General features: G+C 40.8%; 1 protein-coding gene across 4 annotated transcripts in view; it reads right to left on the reverse strand.

Annotated features, from left to right (window-relative positions):
• LLGL2 (lethal giant larvae homolog 2 (Drosophila)) overlaps window positions 1–13,885 on the reverse strand; it is an 86,996-nt gene that overhangs the window by 66,818 nt on the left and 6,293 nt on the right. For all 4 annotated transcript variants that reach the window (XM_015425635.1, XM_015425637.1, XM_015425634.1 and 1 more), the window contains exon 2: window positions 1,085–1,188. In XM_015425635.1, the coding sequence (XP_015281121.1) occupies window positions 1,085–1,159 (75 nt within the window). In that variant the 5' untranslated portion in view covers window positions 1,160–1,188. The remainder of the gene's footprint in view (window positions 1–1,084; window positions 1,189–13,885) is intronic.

A 13,885-nucleotide genomic window follows, 5' to 3' on the forward strand; every position in this document is an offset into this window, starting at 1 on the left:
TTCAGAATTGCCCAGGAAGTATCACTTTTGTGTCAGCATTAACACCAGTGCAGAATGATCTGCATCCTTTGTAGGAGGATACGTGGCATGGAGCCTCCCAAAATTTTGATTTGGCCTCCTTGTGGCTAGATGACCACACTTCTGGTAACATGGGGGTGTGGTCTAATATGCTAATGAGTTCCCTTCCTCAGCCGCGATGACCTGGCTACAGTGATCAATGTGATGGTCACCTCGAGATTAGACTACTTTAACACTCCCTACATGGGGTTGCCTTCTTGATTTGACTAAACTGATAACATCTTTGAGCACTTTATTATTGTAATAATGGTTGTTTTTACGTGTGATTTTATTGTTTTATTGGCACATGCTGCCCTTATTTGTAAGCCGCCCTGAACCCGTCCACGGGGAGGGCGGGATATAAGTGTAATGATAAATAAATAAATAAGTAGTCAGCTCTACTAATTGCAGCACAGAATTAGAAGCAGCATGTTTAGGAATGGAGCTTCCAAGATTTACATTTACTGTGGTTCAAGTGAGTAAGTGATGGCTTGTGCAGTGATGTCAAAGGAAGTAACACCTTCAGCACTGCAATATATCAGTTTACTTCGATTTCAAAAAATGAAAGCAGAATCCCTCAGTCCCTTATCTAGATATAAAGATTTAAATGTGAATCCATTTCTGGCTGTATATGATCCTCATGTTTATTTAATAGTACTGTACTATAATTAAGTCAAAATAGCTCATTTTACTCCTCAAAGATTAAATGTTGCACAAAAGTGTTCTGCCTCTAAAAAAATAAATGAAGCTATCAGATCCGAGTGCCAATCCGGAAGTCAGGAAGCAGTATGCTAGCTTAAGACAAGCAAATGTAAACCCTCTGCAATGCGGCCAACTAAACCTAGCAGTACTGTATCAGATATTTTAGTTTCCTAACCTGTGTTCATTTAAAAACAGAGTAAAATCACCCCCTACTGAATGCAGTTCTTCTATTGCAGAGTTAAACAATCCCATTCCTTCCCCCACTTCAGCCTGCCTGGACAGGCTGCTGTTTAAACATTTCCTGCTAGTTTCTTGGGCCACATACCTTGTTGAACTGGAAAAGGTCACGCTTGAGCCTCTCTCTTACTGGATCGTGTCCAGACCTCAAAAACCTCCTCATTTTCTGTGTTCTTCACTTGGCACCAAAACCTAATCAAGAATAAGGTGGATTTCAGTATCACAAATATTTAACATACCTAGAACATTTCAGACACACATAGGGTTGAGGAGATCTGCAGCTTGTACTTTGGGTTCTTTCCTCTGAACAGCAATGTGTGCACTGGAAACCAGGTATTAGTAGGGTTGTCAACCTCCAGGTGGCCCATGGAGATCAACTGCTATTACAATTGATCTCCAAATGACCAAGATCAGTCCCCCTGGAGAAAATGGCTACTTTGGAGGGTAGATTCCATTATAGCCTGTTGAGGTTCCTCCCCTCCCCAAACTCCACCCTCTTCCAGGCTGTACCCCGAAAATCTCCATGTATTTCCCAACACAGAGCTGGCAACCCTAGGTATCAGCTGACACAGCATTGTGATCCTCGATATGGCACCCAAAGCCACTACAGCCTCTTTTCTGGTGCTCATTTTCTTCTTTGATAAAGTACCTCTTCTCCAAAGCTTCCTGGTTTCAGAAGAACTCAGGAGACACCACCTGCAAGAAGCATCCATTTACTAACAGTCAGCTCCATCACAGGGGAATGGGCTTGGCTTTCCTCACAACATTTTACAATTGGCCCTGCTCCTCCTGGGGGCCATTTTCAGTTGGCACCCATTCTCCATTTGCAAAGTTCCAAAAGTACCCACAGGCACAGGCTCAGTAAGCTTGAGGACTCCTTGATGTGCAACAGGTAACATGCACAAGGCTTATGCTGAGTTGCTTATTTTTGTTTTAAACATTCAAGCCAGACTGAGTCATCATCATTATCATCATGTTCACAGATGTCAAAATGTTAGAGCTGACTTGGCTGGTTAAAGAGAGGTAGGAGGTGCCAGTCAGGCCAACAGCAGTGAGAAATCAGACCTTAGCAAGAAACTAACTTCTGTTCAGGAGCCATATTATGTCTTTTGATCACTGGGACCCTTGCCTGTTAAACCTTCAAAAGGTACTGCCAAAATTATCTTGAAAGTCTGGGGACTATAAAATCCTAGATGTTCGGCAGCAATCCTGCTCAGTTTCAGGCACTTAAATTACATTACCACTACATGTAAGATACAACGCTGAAAAATTAAAATAGAAAATTGAGGTGGGGGAGTTCTCAGGAAATGATCTACCTGTTCTGGGCAGCACACAGCTTATGTGCAAATCTGAATAGCGCCACAAACTGCACAAGCATCTTGCACAGCAATTGTGATGTACAAAGAGCTGCTTCTTGTTTCATAGACCTCTGACAAACTGGGCTCAAGACCAAGAAAGCTTCAGTTACAACACATTTGCTTGTCCTTAAAGTGCCATGGGACTCTTCTTTGTGGTCTGCGTTTATGGATACTAAGCTGAGAAGGTGGTTCAGGAGCAGAATACAACATCTGTATATAGACCCGGTTAATGGTTAATCTGCTTTCTATAGCACATGAAGTGCAAACACCTCTACTTAAAACAGATAAGAAGGAGAAAGTGACAATCAGCCTGAAAACTGAAGGACTTGCAGCCTACACAGTTCTTTGCACCTCTTCACATACCTGACAGCTTCATACTTCCACAAAAGCCAATAAGAGATTGTACAGAGAAATAAATAGCTTTGATTTACTGGAATAACAATAGAAACACTAGAATACTAAGCGTAGCATACAACTGACTTCATGCATAGAGCAAGCTAGACTTCGAATGAATCATAGTTTCAGAGGTTTGAGGAACCTTGAACCCTAAGCAGCATGGACATAATTTTAAAAGGGATATTGAAAGAGGAAAGACATTAAGATCCAGAAGGAAAACTTCAGGCTCTGCATATATCGTTTGTAGGGTGGCCAGATTGCCCACTTTGACAGGCAGTGTCCTACCCTCAGTCCCCCATTGCCACTTGATACAGTGGCACAGGAAAAATGGGTGGCTCCGTAATGTCACTTCTCACTGCATAACTGGAAGTGATGTCACCATTTTAGGAAAATCCTAGAGCAGTGGTTCTCAACCTTCCTAATGCCGCGACCCTTTAATACAGTTCCTCATGTTGTGGTGACCCCCCAACCATAAAATTATTTTCGTTGATATCATAAAGACCATCGAAAATTTGTGTTTCCCGATGGTCTTAGGCGACCCCTGTGAAAGGGTCGTTCGACCCCCAAAGGGGTCGCGACCCAGAGTTGAGAACCGCTGTCCTAGAGTATCTTGCAACGGTGGTTACATAGCCTGAGATAACACTGCAGCATTGCGGGGTGCCACTTGGGTAAGCCTCTGCCTCCCCACCCGAATTGCCCAAGGGCTGCCAGCCCATAAGTGGAAATAATAAAGGTTTCCCTTGCTCAAAAGCCAGTCGAATCCAACTCCAGGGGGTGGTGCTCATCTCTGTTTCCAAGCCAAAGAGTCAGCACTGTCTGAAGATGTTTCCATGGTCATGTGGCCAGCCTGACTAAACGCTGAGGTGCACGGAACGCTGTTACCTTCCCACTGAAGCGGTTACCTATTTATCTACTTGCAATTTCTTGCTTTCGAACTGCTAGGTTGGCAGGAGCTGGGGCTAGAGACGGGAGCTCACTCTGTCACACGGCACTAGGGTCTCAAATTGCCGAACTACAAACCTTCCAGTCTGCAGCTCAGCGTCTTAACCCTCTAAGTTACCTGCAGACAAGTATGCTCACATTCTTGCCATTCATACTTCTTACAGTGGGTGTTCGTGCCAACAAATCACATATAGTTTGTCTCTGGGACAGTTATGGCTCACAGTGAGAACTAAAAATTAAGGCCTATCTGCAGGAAAATGTAGCAAACTACAATATACAGAGGGAAACCCATGTAGCTTATGGTCTATCCCACTACTGGTGGGAAATTGTGTTGTTAGTCTTGTCAACTCTGCTTTATTATAATTACTGTGGTTGTAAAAGTCACTGTAATCATATTGAAATATTTAAATTTTACATAGAAAAATCACAAACTATGCCTCTTACATTGTATGGCCTTTTGGCTGTTAACAATTTGCTTTTACACCTTTGCCAGCTGAGAATATATCTCATGCTTCCCGGAAGCAGGCTCTTGTCTACAAAATCTTGTGTCACAGTAAGTGTTAGTCTTCAAATTACCACAAGAATCTAACCTACTTCTGCAATCTGACGTATCTTTATTAGACAGAAGGGAAGAGGAAACATTGTTAGGTAGCAGCAATTGACCCCATTTATTTATTTATGTTATTTATAGTCCACCTGTCTCACATGGACTTGTTCTACACATCGCTTATGAAACCCTTTGCACTCTGCCGCTGACTAAGTTAGTTTAACTTAGCAGGTGTACTTAACACTTACATGGTGCATATGTTAAGTGTCTTTGATGATTTTAATCACAAAGACTGAAATCAATCATGAACATCTATTCAGATATTCACTTTGGTTCATTGCTTAAAGGCATTCTGGGTAAAATACCAAATGCTAACAGGCAGTAACTGACTGACCTTGCTTGTTCTTGCCAATCTTAACTGTGCATGCTCTTGATGCCAGTTTGCTTGTGTTAGATGGAGAAGACTGCATGATGTACTAATATTTGTTACAATTAGATACTTTTTTTTCTTTGATCACAAAGAACGTGGATTACACATAGTGAGACAGTACAAACAACAAAAATGAGATATTCAATAACTAATGCATTAGGGTATTAGAAGACTGGAACCACCAGAAAGAACAGGAACATAGCATGAGTAGTAACATGATACGTTAAGTGGTATATAAATTACATAACAGGATCCAACTTACAATACGCTATATGCAGCAGTAAACACCAAGAGACCCAATCATTTATCTGAGTAAGTTTGTGAAACGATTTGGTGCTGAGCAGCCTCATTACCTATACAGAAAAGCTCTCTTGAACAGGTTTACATAGTTCCACAAGGTGAGGGCCACAACGGAGAAAGCATGCGTACGGGCAGTTGTTGGATTTTGCCCATTTGCAGATTGGTACCTACAGAAAATTAACAGTATCTGGACAAACATCGAGGATATGGATTGTTTGTGTCCAAAAACCACCCATCAATGGTTCTCAGTTCTTTCATATCACACACTTGTGCTTTTGTTGGAATATATACATTAAAGCTATATTGGAACACAGAAGAAGCTGCTAGATTTTAAATGAGAGCCAGTTTGGTGTAGTGGTTAAGTGTGCGGACTCTAATCTGGGAGAACCGAGTTTGATTCCCCACTCCTCCACTTGCACCTGGCTGGATGACCTTGGGCAAGCCATAGTTCTGGCACAGCTGTTCTTGAAAAAGAGGGGTTTCTGTCAGAGCTCTCTCAGCCCCACCTACCTCACAGGGTGTCTGTTGTGGGGAGGGGAAGGGAAAGGAGTTTGTAAGCCGCTCTGAGACACCTTTGGGTAGTGAAGGGCAGGGTATAAATCCCATCTCTTCTTCTTCTTCTTAAGCCTTTCAAACTGTGACCTGCCATTATAAAGGCTGTGTTTTTACAAGAAGTCAAAAGAACTACAACAGAACACAAGTTACATGGTTTGCTTCTGTAGGCACATCTAAACAGATTTCTATAGATTACTTTATTTAACAGGTTAATTTAAGACCAAGCTAGGGAAACAAAATTAAAAATAAAAACTTCTACAGCTCCACATGCATGTATTACACCAAATACGAACAGTACAGTTTGACAAGTATTCCCATGTATTTGCAAGCAAAATCACCATGTTGCTTTAAGCCTACACTGGCCTATCACTGCATTCTCAATTCCTCTCTATTGTGGGATGCAAGAATAGTAATGATACTGGGCAAGCTACTTAAAACCACACAAACACACATTTGGTATGAAACTCCTGGATTGTAGCAAAGGTCTCAACAGCCTGAAATGTTTCTATTACTTTATGCCAATGTAAACAAGTAGACTCATTCTCTCTGAATTCCAACGGGTAATGAGGTCATCACCCACATGGCATGTCATAAATCAAACTATTCCTGCAGGGGTTTTATTAGAAATGCCAATCAAGTCACCACATGAGACTGAACAGTTAACCAAATTAAAGGGACATCGCTGACAAGTTCAGCATGTTGTACACCAAACTAGATAGATCTTGTCCCTGTATCAAAGCACAGTAAGAAATCCCCATGTCTTTTAGGGCTATGCAAAAGATGTCAACTAGCTCAGTGCTTGTCCTATAGCAAATACAGCTATGCCTCCTACCTTCACCAGTTAGGAGTGTGATTCTGTCAAAAACTCATGGTTAATTCATATCTGACTGTTCCTACAAACACCAGCTCAGTGTATGGAATGAACTATGCACCAAACATGTACACCACCAACTGAAAGCAAGTGTTTATTTTGCTTTAACTTGGCAAATTTACTTTTGAGTGTTCGCTAGATTTACCAGCATTACATGAAGAAAACTGATATATAGGAAACCCCATCACATGTTAAGCCTCCCTAACAGAGCAAGAGCTTTCTCACAAAACCCAATGAACCAGCAACATTTTTTACCTTCCCAGCCGGCAGGCCAGATGAAAATGTATATACATCTCCAGGTGCAATGAAAGTGAAACAGCAATCTCCTTTCTGAACTACAGTCCACCTCATCTGTCCATGTACAAGTCTATGCTAATGAGATGTGTGAAAGTTGCAACAACTCTCAGCAGAGGCTTCAAGAAACCTATTCTTTGAGTTCAACATCATTAACTCACACTCCTATGGAAAAAATAGTGCAACGTTCACATGTTATTGCACATGAAGAACTTATGTACTCCTTAAACAAAAAGCTTGGGATAAGCTCTTGAGTATGCACCAATGTTGCAAGCATTACTAGTTCAGTAGATGGCACAGCCACTTGCATAGTTAAGCAATGAAATGCCAAGGACACATTAAACACACAATGAACTAACTCCAATGGAGCAGCTCCTTCAGTGACCAATTCAACAACATAGGACTTCTGGAAAGTACTTCTGGAATGGAGACATTGTGCCACCCATGGTGATCTTACTAGCAGCTGCCATCAGCACAAAGTTCGGTATGCTCCTAGAATGGCCTTCAATTGTCAGGAACAATGATTTAGTGTATATATCATCTACTAAAGCATGGAGGTTGATGGAAAAAATGTAACCATCTGGAAACATTCTAGTGGAAGAGTATGGTCTAAATTCCAAGAATGTTTTTCACCTGCTACTTCATTTGATTCCACCTGAGAGTTGTAGTACTTCCCATATTAACAAGCTGAATTCCCATTAGTCCTTGTATAGGTTACTTCAGACTTCACACGCAATTTTGTAGCTTCCTAATCTCTTTCAATATTAAAATACTGATGAGAGTCATATTTATTTTAAAATAATCTGCTATCCATCCTTAGTGGAGGTGGCTAATAAAAATCTAGTTAACACAAATAAACAACAAAAGGAACAGTGACTAAACAGTCCTAACAGGATAAAATAATCTGGGAACAGAGAGATAATGAAGACACAAAATAAACAGACACAATGGAATGAATTAAATCAACCAAAACACTGTGTGAATAAGGTTGTCTGACCAGTGGCTAAAACCTAAGTTAATCATCAGGAGAATGGCTGTAGGGAGGGTATTGTAGAGTCCAGGTGCCACTACAAAAAGACATGTCTGGTAGCCACCAATGTTCCCTCTACGCTGTGAAGTCTTGTGAGCACAAATTCCATTTCGTGAGTTACTGGCATTAAAGTTGTGAGTGAGGGATTTGGTTACTGCATAAAGTAGTTTGCTCTGGAGCCATCCCTCCTGAGCTAAGACAAAAATGTGTGAGCCGGAAGCTAAAAAACTTTGAGCTAGCTCACCTTAACTCAGCTTAGAGGGAACAGTGGTAGCCACTCACCTTACTTCAAGCTGGGAATACACAGAGAAGGACCCTGACAGCAGAACAAGCACATAGAAGAGCTAGATTAGAGTCCAGCAGCACCTTAGAGACCAATAAGATTTTCAGGGTATGAACTTTTGAGAGTCAAAGCTCCCTTCCTCAGAACTAGGACGTAGGTTCATGCAGGAGCAGGTAGTCTCTTATAGCCTTAAATGGTCTAAGAAAAAGTCAGTCACCACTGCAGTAGTTGGGATTACCAGTAAGAAGAAGAAGAGATTGGATTTATACCCCGCCCTTCACTCAGAGTCTCAGAGCGTCTTACAAACTCCTTTCCCTTCCCCTCCCCACAACAGACACCCTGTGAGGTAGGTGGGGCTGAGAGAGCTCTGACAGAAACTGCTCTTTTTCAAGGACAGCTGTGCCAGAACTACGGCTTGCCCAAGGTCATCCAGCCAGGTGCAAGTGGAGGAGTGGGGAATCAAACCCGGTTCTCCCAGATTAGAGTCCGTGCACTTAACCACTACACCAAACTGATCAGACCCTGACCATACAGCTGCACCTTTCTTATTAATTTCTCCTCTCCAAAGGGCAAAAATGTGTGCTATTTAGTACATTACCTTGATGGAGTGAGAAACCTTCAGAGAATACTTTTATCAAGAACAGGTATGAAGAAAAAGTGCCCAGCATCTGCCACAGAAACCCATCCAAGAAAAACAAACTCAAGAAAAGGAAGTAGTAAATACAGTAAGAGGCTCATAACTATATAGTGTTATAAAATAGCTTTAAAAACCCACACACCACTAAACCAGCACAGGAAGATCCCTCAGGCCAATCTGGTGAAATAGAGAACCACTATGAAACTTGATGCACATGCAGGTGACTACTCTTGATTTCTCTTTCAATTCTTTTCCATCTGGCTTATAATACACACCTAAATTCCAGACATGACGTGCAATTTTCTGCAGTACAGTGCCCACAATGTCATAAGTATTTTTCTTGTTCACTTGCAGAACTGACAAGCAATGGAGGCCAAGGTAGATAAAGCTAAGATTGCAACCTACTTTGGTACAGGTTTCAATAGCAGAGACACAATGCACTGGATTTTACAAGCATGGATGAATTTTTAAAAAGTGACTTTAAATAAGCAAGTTAAATCGTGGTTTAAATCACCAAAAAGCAGCCAATTTAAAACCATTGTTTTATATCAAAATTTTCCAGTCTAAAAGCACAATGAATTTTTTGCTATAACCATAAAAGCACTGATTTAAAAGTGAGCCATTATTCAACCTACAAGTTTCTTGAAACAATATTATAAGTTAAACGTTTAAGGTAGTATTAATGTTCATGACCCTAAAGAGTGTATTTTATAACTTGACAGTTTTTTGTAGACATGCATTAGGCTGTTAGTGGACATAACCCTATACATTTCTCCATCTTTCCAGTATTCCTTTCAGTTTTATTATGTCCCTTTTGCCATTGTCATAACTACCCAACACTGATCCTTCCCACAACTTCAACCAGAAGCTAAAGCTAGTAGTAGTTACTGGGCAGATCGGTGTTCTCCATAAGATGGAAATTAAAGTGTTCATGCTTTTTGGCAGAGAAAGTTAAATATTTAATTAAGAGTATCAAGACAATTGCTGAGGTCAGGTAGCTACTATACATATAGAATAAAATCACCCAGATGACTAAGATGATTTTCCTATGCTTCTCATTTTAAAAAAGCAGGTTTTCAGAGGTTGGTTTAAATCAATTTTAAGACATATTCACATTCAATTCAGACTTCATTTTAAACCAGTTCTCAGAAGAAACTCACTGTAGCTAAAACCTTCAGTTTAAAAATCAACTTTTAAAGAAGTTTAGATCAATTTTTATCCATCTTACTTCATTCTTATCCACCTTCTTAATTTCCTCTAGCCTTAAAGCACAACTCAAAATGCTGGTTTTGACCAATACAGCTTAACCATACACACCTTGGAGACCTCTTCATTTCTCCTCACAATCCTAAAAAGTCATCATGAAGAACAAAGAGTCACTATCTAGTAATTATCCATCAAATGTACTCAGCCAACACTATCGCAACATCTAATTCCACCATTTACTTGTACATCTTGTACTGAGACAATATCACATGCTTTTCTGCCACTTTACAGTGGACAAATCAGACTGTTCATATGCAGAAGAATGGGCACAAGTGAGACATTACAAATTTTTAAAAAGAAAACAGACCAGTAGAGGAAAATCTCAATGCCAGTGCACCTTACCTTGAGAGCCCACAAACTTGAAAGCTGCCATACTTCAACAAAAAAAATCTATAAAAAGGGGACTCCAACGTTCGAATTCATATGCAGATATGACAAGAATCATATGGCTTCAACAGAAAGTGGGAGTAGCTAGCCTACCACAGAAAGACTCCATGAATATGATGAAGTAGGTTTTGGCTCACCTAACTTATTAGGGGCCATAAGACTTTGTTTTGTTTACTATAGAAAGTAAATTGTTGCTCTTAAGACATTCACTTCCACTATTTGTCTTATTCTGCCAATTTACCAGGTTTAAGTAGTCTATGCCCACAGTGATTGGATCTTTACTCCTTTGACTGAATCTTGGTTTTATTTGTGTCCTGCATTATGCAACATACTTTTCCTAGTTGGCAGGGGTCTTCTGGACTCATTTTGTGATAACATTCCCCTTCTCCTGTTATGCTATTTATAACCATATACGTTTCTCTACAAACTGTAGGTATTACTTCACACATTAGACAAGAAAGTTTGTCAATAAATTTTAAATCATACTTTTTGCTGTTCTTGTTTCAAAATTACTTCTTGGTTGTGAATACCCATCTGCTGGGAAACTATTAAAAGCTATTCATTTGGACTGGAATTTGGAATTATATTTAATTTTAAATTAAATTGCTGGCCCAAACCATTAGGATACAAATTGAAAACCAACACCCCTGCCTTTGGGGGATTGCACAAGACATGTTGACCATCCTTTTCTTCATAAAGATCAGCACTGTGAACGCACAACAAAAAGGTTTCCATTCTTTCAAGATGGGTAGCTGTGTTTGTTTGTAGCAGTAGAAAACAGCAAGAATCCAGAAGACTATGAGCTTTCACGAGCAGTGACTCATGAAGGCTCATACCCTGCCACAGATTGGTTAGTCGTTAAGGTGCTTCTGGACTCTTGCTACTCTTTTAAAGATATGCTAATAGATTAGGAGCTGCGGTGGCTCAAGTGGTTAAGACGCTGAACTGCAGGCTGTGGAAGGTCAGTAGTTCAGCGGTTCAAGACCCGGGTGCCGCAAGACAGGGTGAGCTCCTGTCTCTAGTTCCAGCTCCTGCCAACCTAGCAGTTCGAAAGCAAGAAATTGCAAGTAGATAAATAGGTACCACTTCGGTGGGAAGGTAACAGCGTTCCGTGCGCCTTGATGTTTAGTCATGCCGGCCACATGACCACGGAAACGTCTTCGGACAGCGCTGGCTCTTCGGCTTTGAAACGGAGATGAGCACCGCAACCCTAGAGTCGGATTCGACTGGCTTTCGAGCAAGGGAACCTTTACCTTTACCTAATAGATACTACAAATGAGAAGGGAGCACTCACTGGAGAAGACCCTGATGCTGGGAAAGATTGAAGGTCAAAGAAGACGGGGATGGCAAAGGATGAGATGGTTAGACAGTGTCATCAATGCGACAAACATGAAATTGAGCCAACTTCAGAGGACGGCGGAAGACAGGAAGGCCTGGCGTGATCTGGTCCATGGGGTCGCGAAGAGTCGGACTCGACTGTGCGACTGAACAACAACAATAGATACTACAGCAGTTTCAACCTGCATCGGTAACAGTTATATTGATGCTGCTTCTGATAGTTTTAAGTACATCCGTACCTATGAGATAGAAGGTCATCCTTGCATATTCTATAAAGTGATAACATAAGCCAAGTAATCGTTTTACATAATATCTAAGCAAAGTGACCCCCCTCCTTTTTTTTTTTTTAACAAGGATGGAAGTTTGATGGGATGTTCTTAAAAGCAAAAGTTGCCTAAATGATACTATTATTTGCCAATTGCCACTGCATTAAACATATCTGACAAAATTATCTCTGGCCCACAAAAATGCCTTCTGGAATTTCTATTAGGCTAGTATATCTTAAACTAGCCGTTCCAACTAGCAGTTTGCATATTTAAAGTCATTACTCTGGCTGGTTTTACATTTCTCAGACTTATTCCATAAATAAAGAGATCACAGGAATGTCTTTGTAGCAATTTGTTACAGTGGTATGAATCCAGCAATCCACGTAGGGAAGGCACAGAGAATTTTCCCACATGCCTCTCTGTTCCTACTGCCCCTTCCAGGATCATTGCTTGGATTACAGAACCCCATGTGGAAGAACAGTTGTACAAGTCAGAAAGCTAAAGAGGTCCAAGATGAGTGACAATGACCAGAGCTGTACCTGAAGAGGAAGAAGCGACAATTTCAACTTCTTGTGCTCTCTTACCGCAGAGCCCCAACCCATGTGGCTATTCTACCTTATGAATCCCACAACCATAGCAACGATTCTTCTGTGGCTGCAGGAACAGAGAGCTATGCAGGAAAACTTCACATTTTGTACAGTGTTTTGAGCATCTAAAGTACAATAAAAACACCAAGTACTTGCTTAATAAAAGTGAAGAGCTGAAGTAGCCATTCATTATGAGAAATGCATAATTTCACACCACTGACTCAAATGGGCGGACAAGAGCTGCACCATCACTGAACAAGTATGATCAAGTGCTTTCCTCAAGGTCTCTTAACAGGTTAGAGGGTATAAAGAGGCGACTATTTCAAGATTACTTTGATTAAAGGGATTCAGAACATCAAGGATGGTGATTAAGTACATTATTTCTAATTCTTTAATGGAAGGGCCTGCTATCATGGACTAGACCTGACTTCTCTTACTAAGAAATGAGCAAGTGACAGTGACAGTCAACAACCGTACCTCAAATTTTTTTTAAAGCCTGCTAATAGATCCCCTTTTCAGATAAATGCATCAGTAAATGAGGTACTTTAATTGATCATGCAGGACCTGCAAAAGATGTGCTACTTATTTAGTCCTACCCTTTATGGTTTCTGGGTGAAAATACCGGTCATCTGCAGATGTGCATTCCTAGTTATTATGCCCACTCGTCCCTCCCTTTCACCACCACCCCTATTCTTCAATTCATAAGGGCCTCAGTGGCTGCTTTTCAGGGGAAGTAAGTGAACCATGGCCTATATTTACACATGTGGTATGACTGGCCGTCAAGAAGTTCATTCCTAATGGGATGGAAGAGGGCCAGTCTATACATTAAGCAACCCAAGTGCTATCAGCAACATAGATAAGGGGCCAGAAAGACTCCACTCTCTGCCCTTCACCATACGAATTGGTCTTCTCTAAGCTGTGCAAGTTAAACAATACATATAATTCTTTATAATTCCATAAAATAAATGGCTCTTAAATATAGCTCCTCTCCAGTATTATATATGCCAAGGGTAACTGTTTACGATGCTCCAGTTGGGAAGTGGTTTGTGCTGTCTTGAATGGAACAGCATATTACATGTTTAAGTCTCTCCAGTTAAAATCATCTCCCCATGACCATACTGCAATGTTACCTTCCTCAGCGGTGAAACAAAAAAGCAGATTTGTAGATGTTATTCCAAAGATTGTTGATAAGCATCTATGTCACAGCAGAACTAAAGTCAATATAGTATCAGTTAGCAGCCTCTTCCAGCCCCCTATACCCCTATTAAAATGTCCAATTACATATTTGCTGCGTCTTATCCAAACACCCCAAAACTAAATTTGAAAAATAGATTATACAAACAGAGGACCCACAAGGACTTGCAGAGGAGTATCTCTTTTTCCCTCCCCCAATATTTTCTCT

The sequence above is a fragment of the Gekko japonicus genome, unplaced genomic scaffold, assembly GCF_001447785.1.
Source record: "Gekko japonicus isolate JY-2015 unplaced genomic scaffold, Gekko_japonicus_V1.1 scaffold1013, whole genome shotgun sequence".
Taxonomy (NCBI): Eukaryota; Metazoa; Chordata; class Lepidosauria; order Squamata; family Gekkonidae; genus Gekko; species Gekko japonicus.